Source organism: Cucurbita maxima, unplaced genomic scaffold (genome assembly GCF_002738345.1).
Source record: "Cucurbita maxima cultivar Rimu unplaced genomic scaffold, Cmax_1.0 Cma_Scf00031, whole genome shotgun sequence".
Classification (NCBI taxonomy): domain Eukaryota; kingdom Viridiplantae; phylum Streptophyta; class Magnoliopsida; order Cucurbitales; family Cucurbitaceae; genus Cucurbita; species Cucurbita maxima.
The window spans coordinates 331,532-353,020 of record NW_019272047.1 but is presented as its reverse complement, the minus strand read 5'-3'; the positions used below and the strand labels follow the sequence as shown (position 1 = coordinate 353,020).

General features: G+C 36.0%; 4 protein-coding genes across 4 annotated transcripts; 1 reads left to right on the top strand and 3 right to left on the bottom strand.

Annotated features, from left to right (window-relative positions):
• Nucleotides 1-262: 262 nt before the first annotated feature.
• LOC111466538 (phosphatidylinositol 4-phosphate 5-kinase 6-like) lies at nucleotides 263-4,755 on the top strand. The gene is made up of 8 exons (XM_023111239.1): nucleotides 263-1,806; nucleotides 1,922-2,089; nucleotides 2,170-2,335; nucleotides 2,422-2,538; nucleotides 2,611-2,804; nucleotides 2,883-3,007; nucleotides 3,087-3,144; nucleotides 4,121-4,755. Exons 1-8 carry the CDS (start codon nucleotides 635-637, stop codon nucleotides 4,407-4,409), a joined length of 2,289 nt encoding a protein of 762 aa, XP_022967007.1. The 5' UTR covers nucleotides 263-634; the 3' UTR covers nucleotides 4,410-4,755.
• Nucleotides 4,756-5,141: 386 nt separating this feature from the next.
• On the bottom strand, nucleotides 5,142-6,819 carry LOC111466543 (protein SHI RELATED SEQUENCE 6-like). The gene is made up of 2 exons (XM_023111247.1): nucleotides 5,941-6,819; nucleotides 5,142-5,717 (listed from the first exon to the last, which is right to left on the bottom strand). The coding sequence occupies exons 1-2, from the start codon at nucleotides 6,569-6,571 to the stop codon at nucleotides 5,482-5,484; spliced, it is 867 nt and encodes a 288-aa protein (XP_022967015.1). The 5' UTR covers nucleotides 6,572-6,819; the 3' UTR covers nucleotides 5,142-5,481.
• Nucleotides 6,820-10,545: 3,726 nt separating this feature from the next.
• LOC111466536 (putative amidohydrolase YtcJ) lies at nucleotides 10,546-19,727 on the bottom strand. Its single transcript, XM_023111237.1, has 14 exons — nucleotides 19,526-19,727; nucleotides 19,107-19,208; nucleotides 18,897-18,969; nucleotides 17,483-17,589; nucleotides 17,279-17,402; nucleotides 16,013-16,207; nucleotides 15,698-15,783; nucleotides 14,409-14,516; nucleotides 14,062-14,157; nucleotides 13,866-13,964; nucleotides 13,709-13,783; nucleotides 12,890-13,021; nucleotides 12,634-12,749; nucleotides 10,546-11,080 (listed from the first exon to the last, which is right to left on the bottom strand). Exons 1-14 carry the CDS (start codon nucleotides 19,673-19,675, stop codon nucleotides 10,906-10,908), a joined length of 1,638 nt encoding a protein of 545 aa, XP_022967005.1. The 5' UTR covers nucleotides 19,676-19,727; the 3' UTR covers nucleotides 10,546-10,905.
• Nucleotides 19,728-20,135: 408 nt separating this feature from the next.
• On the bottom strand, nucleotides 20,136-21,269 carry LOC111466313 (F-box protein CPR1-like). Its single transcript, XM_023110918.1, has one exon. The coding sequence runs from the start codon at nucleotides 21,267-21,269 to the stop codon at nucleotides 20,187-20,189; it is 1,083 nt and encodes a 360-aa protein (XP_022966686.1). The 3' UTR covers nucleotides 20,136-20,186.
• Nucleotides 21,270-21,489: the final 220 nt, after the last annotated feature.

Genomic DNA, 21,489 nt, shown 5'->3' with positions numbered 1-21,489 from the left:
AGCATGTTTCTCGTCCCTCCAAATGTTTGGTTTTTTAGTTATTTTAGGAACCAAAAGCGGGAGGGAAAAGGAAATGGGGTTGAATTTCTTGGTCCAAATAATTCTAAAATTGAAAAAACTAAAATTAAAAAAAAAAATTAAAAATTAAAAAAAGAAATTAAAAATTAAAAAAAGAAATTAGCGAGACAAAGAGAAAAGGTCAGTCATTGGTATCAAGAACCTTTTGCTTTCCTCCTCATCAATCAAACAGCTTAATTCTTTGGTTATCCCTTTTTTAATTTTTTTTTTTTTTAGAAAAAAAAAAAATTGATTCTCTTTCCATTTTCCAAAATCCGAGACTTGCCCATTTCACAAAATCATGATAGAACCTCAAAACTAGAAGAATCACTCTCCGAAGAACACAAACAACGCCGTATTTATGTAATCCCTCTCCGTTTCATTCCCTTTCAATCGCTCTCTCTTTCCCATTTTCTTTCCCTTTTGAAAGATTCGATTAACCGACGTTTTTCCCGATCTGGGTTCTTCGATTTCCGGTGAAAATGGGCGAAGAGAGTGATGAATCGAGGGAAGAAATGACCTAAATGACACCAAAGTCCCTCAAAAAACACAGAGATAGGAGAGATTCAGAGTGATAATGTACAAAAAAAACGCTGGAATCGTCAAGGCTTGGAAAGCAACCGTTCGTAAAACCCAAAACTCCGCAAAGAAAAGGGCTAATAGCATATTTTCAGCAATGTCCGTCGCTCCAGCAGACGACGAACCAGGCCCTGGTGAGCTTCATCACGCGGAGAGAGCGATACCCAATGGCGATTTCTACACAGGGCAATGGATGGATAATATGCCACACGGCCATGGCAAGTATCTTTGCACCGATGGGTGTATGTACGTTGGCGAATGGTATAAGGGCAAGACATTAGGCAAGGGCAAATTCAGCTGGCCTTCTGGCGCTACTTATGAAGGCGATTTCAAAAGCGGGTACATGGATGGTAAAGGTACTTATACTGGCTCTTCTGGTGATACTTATAGAGGGTGTTGGGTTATGAATTTAAAACATGGACAAGGAACACAAAACTATGCTAATGGGGATTATTATGAAGGGGAATGGCGTAGAGGGTATCAAGATGGGCAGGGGAGATATCAATGGAAGAATGAACATCATTATATTGGTCAATGGAGAAATGGGAAGATTCATGGTAATGGAACAATGGTTTTGAATGATGGAAATCGATATGATGGGTGTTGGGAAGATGGGTTACCTAAAGGGAATGGAACGTTTAGATGGAGTGATGGGAGTTGTTATGTTGGTGTTTGGAGTAAAGAATGTGATGAACGGAGTGGAACATTTTATCCTTGTGGTTCATCAAAGGATGAAGAAATGGCATCTGATCCTCAGGGGATGTTGGTTGAGTATTTGAATGATTGTGTGGTTTGTAATGGGGAGAGGATATTGATTTATCCGTCTCAGAAGATGATAACATGGTCGGGGATTGATATCGGTTCGTCGCCGCAGAAGTTGATGGTATCTAGGAAAGGGATTGATGGGAATAGGAGATTGAAAAGATTATCTGTTGATGGGAAAGTTTCGAATTCTAGTTTTGATTCGATGAATGATGGATCGACGAATGAAGGGAGTTCGAGAAATAGGAAAGGAATTGGGAGTCGTCATCATCATCAACGACATGATTTCGAACGGAAAGGGAAACGACAATCGAATTTGAGATTTCAGCCTGCTAATAGACAGGGTGTTACGATATCGAAAGGACATAAGAATTATGAACTCATGTTGAATCTGCAACTCGGGATTAGGTATATATAAATGATTCAGCTATGTCTATCGCGATGCTACTTCGTGTTCGAATGTTGTATGAAATGAATGAGTATCTGTTAGCCAACTTAGTGATCTTTTTGTTCCATAGCGCAGGCATTCTGTTGGGAGGCCAGCTCCAACGACAACGCTTGATCTAAAGTCGTCGGTTTTCGATCCGAAGGAGAAAATCTGGACGAAGTTTCCACCAGAAGGTTCCAAGTATACACCACCTCATCAATCTTCTGATTTCAAATGGAAGGATTACTGTCCTGTTGTCTTCAGGTCAGTGCTAAACGTAACGATCGGCATATTTCTTGTTCGGTTCGAAGTTTTCAGTCATCTTATCCAATTTATAATTTCAGGACTCTTAGGAAACTGTTCAAGGTCGATCCAGCTGATTATATGCTATCTATATGTGGAAACGATGCCCTTCGGGAACTCTCGTCCCCCGGAAAAAGCGGGAGTTTCTTTTATTTAACCTACGACGATAGATACATGATTAAAACGATGAAGAAGGCTGAAGTGAAAGTTAGTCCTGTCATGTCTCTCAGCTGTTGTATATGTTTCTACGAGTTGAATTTATTCCAATCTTAACACGCCACGACAACGTGCAGGTTCTCTTGAGGATGCTTCCTGCCTACTATAAACACGTTCGATCGTTCGAAAATACTCTCGTCACTAAATTTTACGGTCTTCATTGTGTTAGATTGACGGGTACTTCACAAAAGAAGGTATTAAAGGATAGTAAAGCATTACAATGGTTGATATAGATCCTTAAATTCATAGATGTTCTTGATTTATAGGTTCGATTCGTGATAATGGGAAACCTGTTTTGTTCCGAGTACACTATCCACCGACGTTTCGACTTGAAAGGTTCTTCACATGGTCGGATAACTGATAAACCGGAGGCCGAAATCGACGGAACGACTACGCTTAAAGATCTCGATCTTAATTATATATTCCGATTGCAGAAGATTTGGTTTCAAGATTTTTGTAGGTATGAACTTTTTAACATTTTTCCTTATCAGTTTTGTTTGCAAATCATTGCTGTTCATGACAAAGCATTTGTGTCCAGGCAAGTAGACAAGGACTGTGACTTTCTTGAACAGGAGAGGATCATGGACTATAGTCTATTAGTTGGTCTTCACTTCCAAGAAACTTCGGATCGGGAACCGAACAGGCTCGATAGCCAAGATTCAGGTATCTGCTCATCGGTTAAGTTTCCGTTCCAAATCGTAGTTTCAGCAAGTAATCTGATATTCGAAAATGTATCTTTCAGGAAGTAGAGATCCCGACTATGAAGCAGACGGTCAATTCACGGAACAAGACTCGGGCAGGTAGAATGAACTTGAGTTATTGATATTAAGTTACTGATATTGTAATAGCTCAAGCCTACCACTGGTCGATAATGTCCTCTTTGGGTTTTCCCTTTTGAGCTTCCCCTCAAGGTCTTTAAAACACGTATGCTAGGGAGAGGTTTCCATACCCTTATAAAGGGTGTTTCGTTCTCCTCCTCAACTGATGTGGGATCTCACAATCCACCCCTCTTCGAGGCCCAGCGTTCTCGTTGGCACTCGTTCTTTTCTCCAATCAATGTGGGACCCCCACCAAATCCACCCCCCTTTGGGGCTTTAGCCTCCTCGTTGGCACATTGTTCGATTCTGGCTTTAATACCATTTGTAACGACCCAATCCCACTGCTAGCAGATATTGTCCTCTTTGTATTTTTCCTTTTGGGCTTCCTCTCAAGATTTTTAAAATGCGTTTGCTAGGGAGAGGTTTCCACACCCTTATAAAGGGTGTTTCGTTCTCCTCCCCAATCGATGTGGGATCTCACAATCCACCTCCCTTTGAAGTTTAGCGTTCTTACTGGCACATCATCTCATGTCCACCCCCTTCAGGGCTTAGCCTCTCCTCGCTACCACATTGCCCGATGTCTAACTCTGATACCATTTGTAACGGCTCAAGCCCACCACTAGCAAATATTTCCTCTTTGAGTTTTCCCTTTTGGGTTTTCTTTCAAGGTTTTTAAAACGCATTTGTTAGGGAGAGGTTTCCACACCCTTATAAACGGTATTTCATTCTCCTCTCCAACCGATATTGGATCTCATAGAAATCCTGCAAAAATCTTCTCACGATACCGTTGTAGTATAGCGAGAAACTTGACCATTCGTGCTTGTTTTCAAATATTTTGCTGATGCACCATGCTAGCTAATGCCTGATTTCTTCCATGCTATAGTTTATTAGCTTTCTGAAATAGATGCTTTCTTGTTCAACATCATTACCAAATTACTTCAATCATTTACTTATTCAGGTGGGCTTCCATTAGATTAGGCATCAATTTGCCAGCACGGGCAGAACGGACGGTGAGACAAGGAGAACCCGAAGCTCAGCTAGTAGGAGAACCAACTGGGGAGTTATACGACGTGATCATTTTCATCGGTATAATCGACATACTACAACACTATGACATCAGTAAGAAACTCGAACATGCTTATAAATCGTTTCAATACGATCCATCATCGATATCTGCTGTCGATCCAAAGCAATATTCAAAACGGTTTCGAGATTTCATCTTCAGAATTTTTGTAGAAGACACTTGAAGAAGTTATACTGACCAACCCAATTCATCAAAACTTGCACCAGTGGCCATCGTTGTACAGTCGGTCCGTTGTGAGAAATGATATCGGTTTTTGATAGTCGTAGCATTCGGCCACGAGAAGAAGACGTAAAGAAAAGAAACAGGTAACCATTTGGTGTATAAAGTAAAGTAACCATGTAGAGCTTTGGCAATTATGCATTGTATTCTTCCTTCTAAGTTAGAAAATTGTGATATGATTTAGAAAAGTTATAGATGAGAGTTGTTCACCCAACTCTTACTAATTTGTAAATGTATCTCTTAACACAATGGTTGAAGCCCCAAATAACTTGATTTCCATTGTTCTTTTCCGTTGCTTTCGTATAACCTACGCTCTTAAGTCCACCAGTACCCGATATTGTCCTCTTTTAGTTTTCTCGTCTGGGTTTGCCCTTAAAATTTTTAAAACGTGTCTATTAGGAAGAGTTTCCACACCCTTATAGAGAATGTTTCGTTCTTATAGAAACAAGCAGTAGACTAACTTAATCTTAGGACGTTTTGGATATAAGATACTAAATATCATCTTTATAGCTTAAACCCATGTTTATCTGGATTAGTGATGAGCCTTGGGTTCTCGAACATCTTTTTTGCGTACCGTTTAGTCACGTTTCTTTGCTATTTGCTATGATATGTAGTCGGAGTTGTTTCCTACACTTTGTACAATGAGGGGCCAATAATACTTGAAAAGACTAGGGTGTGATAGTGAGCTATGGATTTTGTTCGCCTTCTCGTGTTGGCTTCAACTTCATTTATATAGCTTCCTACTACATATTCACGATGAACACGGTCTCAATCATAATTAGAAAAGATCCATATGTAGCTAAAAGATAGCATTCACAAGTAGATACTCGACGGTTACGAGCATTTCTTAGATAGACAATCAAACAAGAGATGTGGACAAGCTAGCTTGCTTCATCCTAGTAGAGATATGATATCTTTCAAGGTTCCGAGCCGAGAGCCAAGACCCGAGGTGAGACCGAGGTTTCGGGTAATCGTTAGGACGAAGAGTTTAGGAAGAAAGAAGAGGAGGAATGTCTCTATTCCCTGTGATGGCTACCACTTTCCAAATGAAGATGTGAAAGAGATGGGTATCCATTTTTGTGATCAACAACTCCTTGATCATACAGAAAGCCTTTGAAGACATGGCCACCAATGTTGACTGTTGCTTGGTATGCTAACTCTCCTTCACCACTGCTAATGGCTGTCACTCTATGGTACCGGAACACCGCCGGGGTACGAACTTGCCCCGGTAACGACTTCTTGAAGCTTGCATCTGTTGTCATAAGCTATCAGAGTTCCAAGAAACAGAGAAGATTTGAAGAACAACAATTTGAATCTACTGAATTCAAGATCATGAGGAAAACAGTGTGAAATATGAAAAGATTGTTGGGTTTTCTCAAGAACAGATAAACAAATCATTACACACAGAGAAACAGAGAGAATCAGAGAGAAACAGAGAGAAACAGAGGAAAACAGAGAGAAACAGAGAGAACCACCTTGATGGTTGGAGGTTGTTTCAAAGCTCCGGGAGGTGGTGGCAATGGAGGCAGAAGCGTGAGAGGCGGCGGCGGGAGGAGTACTCTGCGAAGGAATCAAAACTCTGGGTCTTTTAGCACCAGCAGACGAAGAACCAGAAGAACCACCGTCGCCACTAGCAGTGGCGACGCCGTCCATCACCACCAACATCTGACGTTCACGGCGGCGAGACGCCGGAACCCACGTACTCTTCACATGAGTAGAGCAATGATTCCCACGTCCTTTACAACAAGTCCTGCACCTCCGATACTCGCACTCTTTTTTTGCTCTGTTTCCACAGTCCCTACAAACCGCCATGGAGCTCTCGCCGGCGTCTCCTTTGTCGCCGGCAATAAACGAATCCCCTTTCCCAAACCCAAAATCATGGGTTCTCTTCAGATTCTCCGAACTCCGAGTACGATCACTAACTTCCTCGGCCGTCCGATTAGGCGGCGGAGGAGGAGGAGGAGGCGGGAGAGATGGGGTTGCCGCTAAAAGTGGAAAAATGCCAACGCTGACACCGAGAGCGGCAGGGGAGTGGAGAGGAAGAGAAGGATGATGATCGGAAGTAGACGTCGGAGCTAAAAACAGAACATCTCTGAGACCCAACATTGAAAAACAGAGTGAAGAAGATGATTGATTGGAACAAACTGAAGAGGGCGTTTCAGATTTGGGAAGAACAGTACTTAAACGATGAATAAATTTGTTAAGAGGAAAGCAAATGGAATGATGTTGGTGTGTTCATGGCGGGGGATTTCTCTGAATTCACAGTAACAGAGGAGGGAAAAAACAGGAAGAAGATGAAGTGGAATGAATAATTCTTCAAACTCTGCAGTGACAAGGTTGTTTTTAGATTTGAAAAGGAGAGACAATTCACCCTTTTTTTAACAAAATATTTAAAATTATATATTAGGATTTAGAACCCAATCCAACCGAACCCGAGTGTCCCTGTTTTCATATTGGTTAGCTTGACCTTACGCAAACTTTTATGGTTTGGATCAGTGAGTTTGGGTTGATTGGGTTCTCGAGTCATATGAACCCTTCAACTTTTAAGCTTTATTTAACCCTACATCTTTAGGGTCAATCTTCAATTCATATTACGAACAGTTATTGGATTTACTTTTTATTTTTCACTAATTTAATTAAATGAAGTTTAATTATTAAGTATTATTATTTGGAGGAATGTCCAATCAAATCAATACCCTTTATTTTATTTTCTTGTAAGGTAAAATAAAAATAATATAATAATAGAGGACGATTCATTTTGCCTACCACTTACATCAAATGTAATCATCTTATTTTATTTTATTTATTTTTATTATTATTTAAACGAGTATATATCAATTACGGTTGAGCTATTGAGCTATGATCAATAATTTAACGGTCTAAATAAAATATTTAGAAATGTGACGTGTAATTAAAGAAATTAAAATAATAAAATAAAAAAGAAATTATTCCAAAGTGAAATATGGGGAAACCCTAGATTCATCCAAATGTTACCTAAAGAGACACCTATAAGCCATAGAGGGATGGACCACCTACCCTCTTTAATGGAACCCTAACCCCTCCAACCATAGGCCCCTATGACCTACAAGCCACCCCAAAAGGTTCTTACACATTTTTCAAGTTAGTCCTTTCATTTTCTCCTTTTTCTTATTTTTACCCCTCTTTTTCCCTTTTATTATTTTTTTCCCCTTCTTTTTTGGGTTACTTGTTGGGGAATGGGCACATTTTTATTACCTAATAATTATTTCATAACCATGCTTGTTTTAAATAATTAAAGCCTTCTTGTGGGTTATTTTTTTTTTAATTTTTTTAAAAATATTATAATTAATTTTAATGTGTCATTTTAAAAAAATAAATATATATTTTAGGAATATTTACCTAAAGTTTATATTATTGAATTTTCATTTAAGACGTGATTAATGTCACTTTTTCTTAATCAAATAAGTGGTTATTATTTTGTGTTTATAAATTTGTACCTCTAAATTACTTTCGTTTTTATTTGAATACTATTTAAGATAAATATTTATATCGGGATGTCTATCGAATAGATAGAGATAGAGATGACTTTCTCGTCCTCGTCTCTGCCTCCTATTTTAATTCTCATTTTTGTGAAACTTTTTGTTAAATTTTGCGACGACTCGAGAATGATTTTTTTCTTTTAAAATTTACGGGAGGTGAATTTTCTACGAGGAATCATTTACGGTTTGTTTTTTTTTTTTTTAATTTCAATTTAACCAAATAATTTTTTGATAATTTTCAAATGGATGATTTTTTTATGGGAAATATCCATTAATTTTCAATTAGATAGCTAATTATTCAAAAGAATATTTATTTAAATAGTTAATTTTATTTCATAAAAAAAAACTATTTATTTAAAGATAATTTTTTTACCCGTATAAATTAAATAATATTACAGAGGATGAAGGAGAGTATTGGGATACACATAGAATTTGAAGCGTTACATTTTAATTCAAATGCTTAACGATATAATTTAAATATATACAATTATAAAAATCTAATTTTGTCGGAATCATATCTATAAATACATTGGCTGGTGATATTCTTCAACTAATTTATGTGGTCGACAACCCTATTCGTTTCATAAAAACACTTCTTACGTATTATTATTGACATAAAATGTCACATAACCGAAGAATATTGCATCATATATGTGATGGAAATTAAAAGGTAAAGTTCTTCAATTAGTTGATTTCCATTATCGTCGACATCATCTCTCGCTCTCACCTACATTCGCCAACGACTCGTCTAAACACTATATCTTGCATTTCAATGACTCGATTTTTCCTTCCTTGGCCATTGTGTCTTCCTCCACCGTTTTCATATATATATATATATATATATATATATATAATGAAGGATAAAACTTGGTTTTTCGTTGAAATTGATTAGCCAACCAACTAGTACGGATTTAAGTCATAATCTTATAAAATCTAGTTTTCAGAATTTGGGACGGTTGTTAAAAAGATCCGATCATAACTTCACATTAAAAAAAACAAACTAAATTCTGGTTGTCGGGTTATTTTCCTTTTTTTATTATTATTTAAAAAATTATACTTATTCATAATACATATTACATAAGTAACCAAAATCTTATAAAACTCAAATATCAAATTTCATAAGTCATACCATATCATTAATATAAACAATCTTCATAGTAATCAAAGAAGTAAGATTAGTCGAGTTTGACCAAGCTAAAAAAATGTCAACCAACAAATAGAGGTTTTGAGGGAGAAGGGTAAATAAGGGGTAAAAAAAAAAAGTAAATTAAAAGGTAAAAAGTGGTTTTGGGAGGGTAAAATTTGAAGGATGGGAATGGAGGACTATGTACTAACCCTAAACCACCTATTCTACTTCTCCTTTTCATTTAGGTCTTCTCTTCCATATTCCTCAACCCTTCTTGTTTCTTATTCTTATCTTCACCTAACCCAATATTATGCTTTGCTTTTCCCCCCTCTACAAATTGTTGACTCTATCGTAGAGTTCTAGAGAACGATCTACGTTTTGTTCGATAATAATTTGGTTTTCGTTTCGACTTTTATAAAAGTAGGTTTGATTTCTAGTCATCTTTTTCGAACATTTATTATAATTATAACTATTTTGTAAAATACAATTTCAAAAATAAAAATGAAAAAAAATATATAGTTTTAGAAAATTGAGATCTTCTTATTTTATGGCTAACTTTTTATCTATATTTTTAAAAAATCACATCTATATTCAAACGTTAAATTCATGAACGAGAATTGAAAAGAAAACAAGTACGATTCTCCACAATTCTCCACAACGAAATGGAAAATAGTCTTTAAAAACTTTATTCAAATGTTTCAAGATAAAAACAATGGTAAAAAGGTAAGACAAGAACAAGTCGAATATCAAGTAGTTACCAGACATTATATTACTTTCTTTAAAGAAATTTAATTCTAAGGTAAATATAATTTTTTTTTTTTTTTTTGAGTTAGACACTATGTGAACGGATCACGTGAGAAAATTTAAACCTCTTACTTTTTGGTAAAAAACACACGCCTCATTTCAAAAGAAAACATAACTTATTGTTTTATTTTTTTTATTTGAAAAATGAAATGTGTAGAAAAGACGATAATAAAGATCATTTCAAATCATATTTTTCTCGATTTGATAGGGTACCAAACAAATTCAAAGATTAATTTGAAAATGGAGACATCACATTTTTTTCAACACAACAAATGAAGATTTGAACATGTTAACTTAATTAAGGTAGAAATCTTTTTGACATGAAAAATAAAGTTAAAAATATAAAATAAACAAAATTGTAATATATCTTAAATCCATCGTCAATAATTTATTAGATTAAATGTTTTTTTACCACTAAATTGTTAATATAAATATAGCTCAACTAACATAAAACACATGTACGCCTTAACTAACTAAAACGATGCATGTAAGCAAACACAAGACAGGCAAATAATCTTATCTACTCCCTAAATCAGGAACCTAAACAATTATAGCAAAAGGTAATCCTCTATTGAAAAGAACAAAAGAACAGATCGATACTGTAGCCAAATAGAAACTATCAGACAAACAAATACAGAAGTCCTCAGACAAAATTTCTGATAATCATTAGTGTTGATTTATGAGCCAAAAACGTATGCTAAGCTAAGCGGTAATTAAGCAATGAAAATGACATTGATTAAACGTCATCAAAGGCGTTATCTTAGCCAGAAAACATGAAAATATGACTGATTGTGAATGTCATAGCGTACACTGAACCTTGAACTATTATGTATGCAGACATGCTTTCCATGTTAATATTCACATGCATTATTGACCAGCAAACAGTACAGATGGTGTAATGCATGCACGAATTTATCTTAGAGCTAAAGCAAATTTCGGATTCTAAGTGATGTCTAATAACTATGAATCCTTTAGAGAATAAGCACGCACCTTCAAGGATAGGCGTGTTCACCACCAGTATATGTTGCCTCGATCGAAGCAGACCCTTCAGCTGCAAACTCGTCCCATGAATTTGTGGATAGGATAACAAAGTCTGCAAGCTTTCCGGGGGACAGAGATCCGAGATCTTTGTCGAGAAAGGAAGCATAAGCAGCGGATATTGTGTACCTGCAGGGTTGATGTGCAAATGTTATTGAATAGAAGTTAATTTCATTGAAGAGGGGGAAGACATGATTACTTGAAACCATGCAAATTACCTACTAATGCAAGAGACTTTTCCAGTATTAAAAAAAACAGATGAGAAGTATCCTGCATGACATTTCTGCTTTTGCAACTATATCAAGAGAGGCTATTGGTCTAAGCCTCCTTTGAAACATTAACTAATGGCAGCAACTCAAATCCATGTTGGGATTGTAACAGAGAGGTTGGGATTTGGGGCCTTGACCATATAAATATTTTCAAGTTCTATCATCACCCCATGTTTTTGGAGAATCAGAACAGGTTTAAGATATCTCCCAACTGTGTTTTTTCAAGCGGAGAAAACTTCTCAAATCAATTTTCCATTTTTATTATTTTGTAAATAAAAGAATTAATTCAAAATTAAATATATGAAAATATATACTTGTAAGCCCGAAGGGAAGGAGAACGAAAGATTCTTTATAAGGATGTGGAAACCTCGCCCTAGTAGACGTGTTTTGAAAAACCGTAAGGAGAAGCCCAAAAAGAACAATATCTACTAGTGGTGGGCTTGGACTATTATAAATGATATTAGAGCTAGACACCGGACGATGGGCCTTGAAGGGAGGTGGATTATGAGATCCTACTTCGGTTGGAGAGAAGAACGAAACATTTTTTATAAGGGTGTGGAAACCTACCTCTAGCAGACGCGTTTTAAAAACCTTGAGGGGAAGCCCAAAAGGGAAAGCCTAAAGAGGACATATTTGGACTGTTATAGAAGCGATTTTCTTTTATGTCATTGATTTTGAGGAACAAAGTTATATATAAAGTCTAGAACTCCTGGGTTTACAAAAGAAAACACAGAAAACCCAAAGCATTTATGAATCATCAAAGGATTTTAGCTTTCCCTTTAAACTTATGGCCATGTGTAATAATCGAGTCTACCATTTTTAGCCAATGAAACCAACACCCGAGATAGGATGAAGTAATGAAATAATATGTTCTACTCTTTCCTCTGTAAAAGCATTCAAAGAGGATATCCCTCGTTTTCTTCTGAATGTTTGCACAAAGGACGCCTATCACGCTATGGGCATGAGTTCAGACTCTTTTTTCTCAAAGTTTTTTAGCATTCAACTCCTTGTGGAGGAATACTTAACACTGTGACCAATATGAAAGTTTTAATACAGTTAAGAACTTAACACTTCTATTTATAAATAAATTTTAAAATGAACAATTACAATCGAAAACACTTGGGTTGGGTCAGGTTTGGGGTGAGGAAATGAAATCCAATCACTGTCCATATCACCGAAATAAAATTTTATAAATTATCTTCTAATCCTGTCTCCATTTCAAACAAGGATTTTCCATACCATTTATGGTAGGTCCCATATGTACTTTTTCATCTCAACGATAGGTCAGGCCCCATACTTGACAAGGGTAATATTTGAAAAAACTAAATTGCTTCTATAAATGCTGAACAGACCTTAGCATTAGAAACAAACAAAAGCGGACTAAACAGGTACATTTGAGAAAGTGTTACTTACGCCTTTATTGCTTCATCGAGTGTGAGGCACTCAGATGGAATCCAAGCGTGATCCCAGGTTGGAGGTATCCTTCTCAATGCAGTCTTGATACCACCCAATGGATTGATATTTGCAATCTACACACAAGAAATCTTAAATCAGCAACTTAATATATATATGAAATTTGTGTCATTTCCTAACTTGGAATTTTTAAGAACAGCAGTGTAAGGAATTAAGTCTGCGTATTATTTAAGTCATAAAAATGTCACAAGCTCACCGGGCAATCAGAACCAAATGCTAAGCATGCTTTGCAGGTTAACAGTGATCTAAACAAGAAAGACTCTTTCTGAGCCCTCTGTGCCCCAAGTTTGTTTGTTGCTGACTCTGCATCATCCAGAAGGTGCTCTGGCTGCCAAGAAATAGATTTCATCCATCAAAATTGATGAAACTGTTAAAGTAATGTCGAACTACCAACGTTCTAAAGAGTAATGTTAAAATCAAAGTGCAAATCAGACTAAAAGGAACGCTTATTAAATTTTTTAATGTTTTGGACAACAACTAGCTACTAACAGAAGAAGATGAACTTAAAGAAGAGAAAAATGCAAAAAGGGTTTTGACAATGCAAATAAATTATTAAAGATAACATGGCATAGATGATAATTTCCACAGATATAATCAATACATGGGAACGGCTCACAGTCTTAGAAAAGCATCAAAAAGAGAATTGATTACATCCATATTTTTTTATCCATTTAAATTTCTCCATGCTATGTTCATAATATGAGAAAATTGATGTGAGGCGTAACTTTAATTTGATATGACAGTTTTGTTAAAAGAACATTTCACGAATAGGTCAAATTTATCAGGACCTAACATACAATCATGCAATATTGAAAAAGTAGGACTGTGGGAAGAGAGCATAATCACTGACATCCAAATTGAGAAAAGCATAAGCTTTTCATGGTGGACAGTTTGACCTATTCTTTTTCGTTGATATTATTCATGACCCATGGCCCAAATATTAATCCTTAATCAGAGAATTTGAAAATGGAGACAAACAAGTCAAAAGAGAGTCCATATGAGAACAATACGAGACCTGGGCTGAAGCAATAATCCCAAGTTTACCAAATCGTTCAGGAGCTCCAGGTGCCAAATGTTGAGCATGCTCAACCTACTCATGAGAAACAAAAAATAGTGATGAGATATATTTATCAACAGATTGATCAGCTTCCCTATTTCTTAGAACACATTACCCTAAATCTTCGATCCCTTGGTCCATTTGTGGAAATTACAGATTCATAGATATCAAGGATCATATCATTTGCTTTGTCGCCAATGGCATGAATAGCAACCTGAACCAAATTTAAGGTAAACCTATTGAATCATCATGTTGCAATCATGCTTGTTTAGATGAATCATAAACAATAACAGAGAAGGGAAAAAAATGACTTGAAGCTTAGATTTATCTGATTCCATGGTCATGTTGAAAAGGTTCTCACGTTCTGTCATTTGCATGCCGCAGTTATCAGGCTCATCAACATAAGGCTGCATAGATGGTAACATAAATATTTACTGAACTACGAGCCACATAATATGGAAACAATGTATAAGAGGAGTTTTACTAGAAAGATGAACACGTTGAAGATACTTCTGTTCTAGAAAAGCTCAATATGACAATTATCATCAAAAAGCAGTAAGAACCAAATTAAAAGGTAGGCCCCAAAGGAGTAACCGCAAATGATCTCAACTTTAGGTAGACTTCAAATGAATGTTTCAACTTTGAACATAGCGCTCACCTCATGAAACAGAGCAGTATGTGAACCTAAAGATCCATCAGCAAAACCCTTGACACCACCCAAGTAAACCCATGGGCTCACAACTTGTCCCATTTTGTGAATAAGATCCTGTGGGGGATAAAAGAAATGTTAGAAGCAACAACAAACAAGGGAGATGCTAAAGCAATTAAAGTGATTGAAGGAGCCTGTATAGCTAAGGTTGTTGCACAGTAATTAGTAGCGCAGTCAATTGAAGCAAAGACCCTCAAAGGTGTAAAAACTTTAATCAACTACCCTAAAAATCAAATAATAAGGAAAAAAAAAAGTACAAATTTTGGTTTTCTCTACTGAAAAATCAAAGGGTCAAATAAGCCTCCATATAAAGCTGAACTTTTAAATAATAAACAAGCAACCATCATACTACAATATGGTAACTTATTATTGATAAATGAGAATGTAACGACCCAGATCCACCGCTAGCAGATATTGTCCTCTTTGGGCTTTCCCTTACGGGCTTCCCCTCAAGGCTTTAAAACGCGTTTGCTAGGGGAAGGTTTCCACACCCTTATAAATGGTGGTTTGTTCTCCTCCCCAACCAATGTGGGACATCACAATCCAATCCCCTTCGGGGCCCAGCGTCCTCGCTGGCACTCTTTCCTTCCTCCAATCGATGTGGGACCACCCCCAAATCCACCCCCTTTGGGGCCCAGCGTCCTTACCAGCACACCGCCTCGTGTCTACCCCCCTTCGGAGAACAGCGAGAAGGCTGGCACATCGTCCGGTGTCTGGCTCTGATACCATTGTAACGACCCAGATCCACCGCTAGCAGATATTGTCCTCTTTGGACTTTCCCTTTTGGGCTTCCCCTCAAGGCTTTAAAACGCGTCTGCTAGGGGAAGGTTTTCACACCCTTATAAATAGTGATTTGTTCTCCTCCCCAACCAATGTGGGACATCACAGAGAACGGAGTTATTATAATTACCAAAAAGTTAACAAAAAATATATATTTACTTGGAAAGCATTTAGAAGCCACTTGTATATGGATATGGTTAAATCTATTCCTCTTAAATGATGAATTGTAATATATTACATTAAAAAAACACAAGTAATCAAATTAAATAGGAAAAGCCCATATCTATGTTAATTTGCATGTTAATTTTTCCTCCATGCTTCTTATTGTAAAATTAACCAGTTTACATCCTGAAAAACCTGAATATATACATTCCAGAGAAGATCCATTATTAGAGTTAGCATGCAAACTTGGAAATATGATGAACATTATTTAAATAACATTCTTTTGGGTGTCATACGTGTAGATATGACCATGTTTCCATTGGAAAAAACAAGCAAACCCTGATCATCATCTTCCCTGAAGAATCTGCCCACTGATACACATCTGCCCATTTAAAATTATTGGCGTAAAAAAAATGGTTTACTACATGAAAATGGAAAGCAAGGAATGTAATCATATCTGACTATTGCGAGTTCTACAGCTGTATAAGTAGACATTTGAGGAAGCAAACTAAAGCAAGCCAAAATAAAAATTTGGCCTGAACTAGCAATTTTCTGACATAGAAAACACAGATTTAGCATGGCCACCCATTGAAGAACCATACAAAAATTACCTGAAAAATCTTCCCACGATAATTTCACTGATTCTCCTGGATAATATCTCCCAAAATCAACTATTGTTGTAACACCTCTAGCCAGAGCAAGTTTACTGACTCTTATCAATGCTTCTCTTCTTTCCTCCACTGTTACCTCGGGAATAAAAGGTAAGACCAACTTCCGTGCAGAATCAATCAACACACCAGTAGGATCTACATGGTGTAGAAAATGCTTTATAGATAATTTCATTTGGCCTCACACTAAGATCAAATTCACCAGCGAAATGTAGAAAAGGAAGAAATGAACAGAAAAAAGAGAAATTATGTGTATGGAAAAGAATTTTTCAACAATTATTTTTTAATGCCGTTAAGACCAATGTTCCAAAGCACCACAAGTTTCATGAAAGTATACCAATGTGGATAAATGTGCCCATTTAAATTATAAGTTTCTTTTCCAGAAACTGACTGGTTTTTCATCACAAAAGAATGAACAAGGAAAAATGCTATTTCTTAGTACAAGGAGAGTATGTTTTCTTTATGGGACCCTTATGAACAGAAGATGGCATGAGAAGAATGCTGCAAAATATTTTGGAAAAGAATTATTCATGTTCCTTAAATACCGAAAAGGAGGTTTAGTCTATTTAGCTTCATTGCTTTATCAATAAAAGTATAGAAGAATGCACCCAACCAGCTTCATATTGGAAAGCAGAGCGACCTTAATTATACTAAAACTTTTAGATTTTGAAGTTTGCATAACCTGACTCCTATCCAAGTAAGTTCATCTGACATTTTAAATCAAATAAGTTACAGCTTCGATAAAAATTCAGGCCCCACTGAAACAATAAACCACAAAAAATAGAAAATATGCCGAGCTAGATTCTTGACTCTTGACCATATATAATTTAAATAAGAAATCAAATTTTCATTGAGAAATATGAAAGAATATACAAAGGCATTTAAAAAAATCAGTCTGGACAAGAGGAGGCAACCCCACCTGAAGAGCCTCCAATTCAAAAAATAGCACCTATCTAATAGTTACAAAAGGTCTTAATGATCACTGCCCATCATGCTTGACCACATTGAACTATCTCACTGTCATACTTGGCATCTTTTTTTCTTTCTTTCATTTTTTTTTTTTTTTTGGGGGTGTTGAAGATGAAAAAGTATTTTTAAATTATCCTTGGAATATAAAAGATACTCCGTGCTCTAATTTCTCCAAAATTATTTTCATTGTTAACATATTTTTGTTTCCTACAATTTTTCAACCATATTGTAAAACAATACCTCCACCAATAGTTTTCACTACAGTCCCGCCTTCTGGATCTTCTGTTAAATTAGTGATTCCAGCCAATTTAAGTGTTACATTATTAGCCAAGCTCATATGACCATCAATCCTTGACACAAGAACCTGTAAAAAAAATTTTGAATGTAAAATAAATGACATGTGATATGTTTCATAGAATCACATTAAAGGAAGAGATGGCTTACAGGGTTAGATGGCGTAACATCATCAATCCAAGAAGCCATTGGCAATTCACCTCCCCAAAGATCATTGTTCCATCCACCACCCAATACCCAATTTCCTTTCTTAGCATCTGGATGTTTTTATAAAGCTCCAAAATTAGAAGGCTCTACATAATCATCACGTACAAGCCCATAATATTATAATAAATTATTTGGAAGTTAAAAACACAGTATATATTTGTTTTATTTTGTAGCAGGGAAAAAAGTCAAGAAGAAATATGAAGTACAAGGAGGCTACCACCATCTAGGCAACCAAAAAGAGGCCCGACAAAAAACAAGCATTAAGAAACAAAGAAACTAAGCAAAGCCGTAGACAATATGAACCTTAACTCTTCTGTCCTGGTAGGAAGGAGGACTCAAACATTGTAAGAAGAAGGTTTTAGAAAAGAAAATAGAAGAATTTCCCATTATGAGGAAAGTCTTGTTTTCTCAGCATTCTATTTCTTTCAGAATGCCCAATAGGAGTCTTTTATTGGTAAGAGTTTCCTAATAATTTTCGTTCATTACATTTGACCAACTGGGAGGCCTTTCCAATCTCACAGGTTCCTTGGATGAATGTCTTACCACCCAAAGGTACCCTTCTTATTCTCATTTTTTGGTTTGTCATTCTTTTTCCTTGAATCAAAGGTTTGTTAATTACTATTTATTAAAACAAGTACAAAATAGGATTAGGCACCGCAATTGCTTAAACCAGAGCTAACCATAGGATAGCAGCACTTACAAGACTAACTTCAACTAGAGATTAGGTCCCATGAACTATTGCAGTTTTACCAAGAACTCTGAAGTTAACCGAAGGAATCACCAGTTTAAGCCAGAAGTGCGGAAGATATAATTCCAATGGCTTCCAGTGAAATCACATTTCAAACAAATGGGTTTGGGATATCTTCTATGATTTTTGCAAAGGCAGCATGCTTGAGGTTCTAGACTGCATGAGAGGTTATTTAGTTGGGATCTAGGAGTCCCAATAAAAAATATCCCTCCGAGTCATTTATAATTGAAAAAATACGAACATATAAGCATTGAAGAAACAGAGACCAGAAAAAGCATGAACGTCTTCACCTCCACAAATCCCACTCAAATTAAGCCCTATCATAAACTTTCATTTTATTTTTTGTATTTCTCTTTTGCGTCAAACAAATGGCTACCTTTCAGGTAAAAACATATAATCTATTAATTATCTGTGAACATGATAAATACAAATGAACTTTTAGGAAGATCATTTCGTCATAATGTAATCAAGAAGCAAGGACAAAATTATATGCATACCAGGTTGTAAATATGAGGACACCATAAGTTTGAAATCAACACCGAAAACATTTGATGAGTACGACAATATTTTTTGCTGGATTCATGAACTATGATAAAGAGAGGAAATTACTTTTAGCTGCTTCTGCAATCCTTCTCACAAACTCGCTTTTATGATTTACACCATGAAGGTTCACTTGCTTCATCTGATTCATATGTGAATAGCCTAAACTCAAACTTTTGAGACTTTGATAAAGGGCATATGGAAATTCCATTGGAAATAGAACTGAATTCAAGCTGTTAATAACGCAATTAGTTAAGACACATGAAGCTTCACTAAAACCTGTAGTCCTTGATAAATTAAGTGGCCATGAGAATCAATAAATCCAGGAACCACAATTTTCCCCCCGAGATTCAACTCTTTTGTCCCTTGTCCGACCAAGTCCTGTATTCACATAAACGATGAAATACTACATAGGAGAATGAAAACACATTTCGATTTCTCAAAACTCAAGCTCACTCAAATGGAGAGTAAACTAATTTGAAGAGGAGAATAGACTCAATATAAGTTCAATTTTAGCAATAACGACTCCAAAATTCTCCTCTATATGTACAATCATTAAAAACTACAAAACTTCCGATACTGCCTTCTGTGAAGCGGAGTTGAATCTAAACTCGCTCAAATCTCTAAATTCCAACTGCAGCACGCGCATTCAAATCTCAAAAAGCGAGGGAAGACAGATGAGAAGAGATTTGAATAACCTGGACAGCGGAGTAAGTGCCAACACGAAGAATCCTGCGGTTGAGTACGGTCATAGAATCGGCGAAAGGAAGAGAATCATCGCTGGTGAAAATGAGTGCGTTCTTCACCACCAAGTCCGCCACCGCACAGGAAGACGACGACATCGCCATTGGAGCTTGAATTTCAGCTCGAACGTGAAGATTAGTGGAGGATACGGAAAGACTAAATTATAGAAAATGTAATATTTTATTTCAATAATACTTAATTTTTATATTATCATTAACTTTTAAAAAAATATATTTAAATATTAAATAGAAAACGTTAACATTTAGCTTTAATAATATAATTGAATTTCAAAAATTAAAAACAATTCTTACTCAAAAATATTTCTTTTTTATTTATTTATAACAATTTAATCAAATTAGTACCTATATTTTTAGATTTGTAATAATTTAATTTTACCGTAAACCCAGTCTAAGATCCGACGGCCGAAAAATATATATGGAGTTTGGTTTTCCCATTTCCATTTTCAATCGAGGCCTCTCGTGAGCTTGTCATGATAAAAACGCCACACAATTAAAAAAGTACGACCGTGATAACCTCACAGCCAAAAAGTCCTTATATTAACTGATTATGAATATCTGAGATATATTTCATGACTAATTATTATAATATTATATCTTAATACAAATTATAGTCCATCAAACTATAGTCCAAATAAGTATCAGCTAACTGACATGGACGCCCTTTTATGGGAAGAACTTTGGTCATGTGAGTTTTAATATGGTAAGAAATCACTTGTCCTTCGTTTGCTTCGATTAAAAGTTCATCTGAATTCACAAACAACAATGGCTTCTCGACTCCAAAAACAGGACCAATTGTCATTAGTTTTGACCATGAAACGACATCTTTCTTCATCTCCCAAACCGAGAATGTTTTTTCATTCCCTGTTTTTGAGCAGTGAAATATAACAATGGATCCATTCAACATCCCCATACTTATATACTCCACATCCTCCTCCACTAAATTGTTCGGTACTGAAATTTCGCCAAAAATTTCTTCGCTCATGTCGAACGTGTGTATAATATTTCCTTCTTCTTTTTTGTATGCCCACCAATAATATGTTCCTTTATGATGCATCTCAGGAGCAAACGACATCGATACACGCCCACAAGTAGAGGATTCAATTTCCCTCCATCTTTCTTTCTTCAACTCGCAAATTTCCACTCCAGGTGGACGATAAAGTTCTCCATATTGGTTGCGGAATTGTACAATCCTAACTACTTTGAAATCCCCAGATTTGGAATCGTATCCGAATCCAACAGCGTTTGTGAATGAAGAATCCATATTATAGGGATGTCCATAGTGAAGAATCGATGATGGAAGTTTACGAAACTTTTCGGTCGTCAGATTAAAGAGGAAAATATCCCTATCGAACGAAAGACAAACTAAGCCATGAGAATGACCGCAAATATCAAAAAGTGCAGTATCTCTGAATGGATTGATGACATCGAGAATGGACATAGATCTACCGGGGGCGTGAGATAACTTGATGATGGAGGGTATGTACGTATAGTATTGAAAATCGACCATTACTCGACGCTTGATAAAAATACATTTATCTTGAAAAGAAAAAATTGCAGGATCGTTGATTAGAGCGTACCAAAATTTACAAACGGTCTTAAATTGGAGTAGAGACTCTGTCGAAAGCCTTGATAGAATTTCGATTAACAACACTACAGGGAGATCTTTTAGAGTCGCCATTAGAGAGTTGAAGTTTTATTTGACCATCGCTTCATCCTTATATAAAGAAGAGGTGAATGAGCTGTCATTTTATTTTATTTTATTTATTTATTTGTGTGCAAACATAATAACATACCAAAATTAGATAATTTTTGTTTTTTTTTTCACATTTCATGCATCCTTGTTTGATAAGGTATAATAATACATTTTTAATACTAAAATAGTAATAATAATAATAAAC

Coding starts and splice junctions, on each gene's coding strand:
- LOC111466536 (XM_023111237.1), bottom strand. CDS start 19,675: ATGGCGATGTCGTCGTCTTCCTGTGCGGTGGCGGACTTGGTGGTGAAG. Junction 15,784..16,012: donor ATCGTGGGAAGATTTTTCAG/GTAATTTTTGTA, acceptor TTAAATGGGCAG/ATGTGTATCAGTGGGCAGAT. Junction 13,784..13,865: donor CAAGGGATCGAAGATTTAGG/GTAATGTGTTCT, acceptor TCTCATGAGTAG/GTTGAGCATGCTCAACATTT.
- LOC111466538 (XM_023111239.1), top strand. CDS start 635: ATGTACAAAAAAAACGCTGGAATCGTCAAGGCTTGGAAAGCAACCGTT. Junction 1,807..1,921: donor AATCTGCAACTCGGGATTAG/GTATATATAAAT, acceptor TCCATAGCGCAG/GCATTCTGTTGGGAGGCCAG. Junction 3,008..3,086: donor GCTCGATAGCCAAGATTCAG/GTATCTGCTCAT, acceptor TGTATCTTTCAG/GAAGTAGAGATCCCGACTAT.
- LOC111466313 (XM_023110918.1), bottom strand. CDS start 21,269: ATGGCGACTCTAAAAGATCTCCCTGTAGTGTTGTTAATCGAAATTCTA.
- LOC111466543 (XM_023111247.1), bottom strand. CDS start 6,571: ATGTTGGGTCTCAGAGATGTTCTGTTTTTAGCTCCGACGTCTACTTCC. Junction 5,718..5,940: donor AACAACCTCCAACCATCAAG/GTGGTTCTCTCT, acceptor TTATGACAACAG/ATGCAAGCTTCAAGAAGTCG.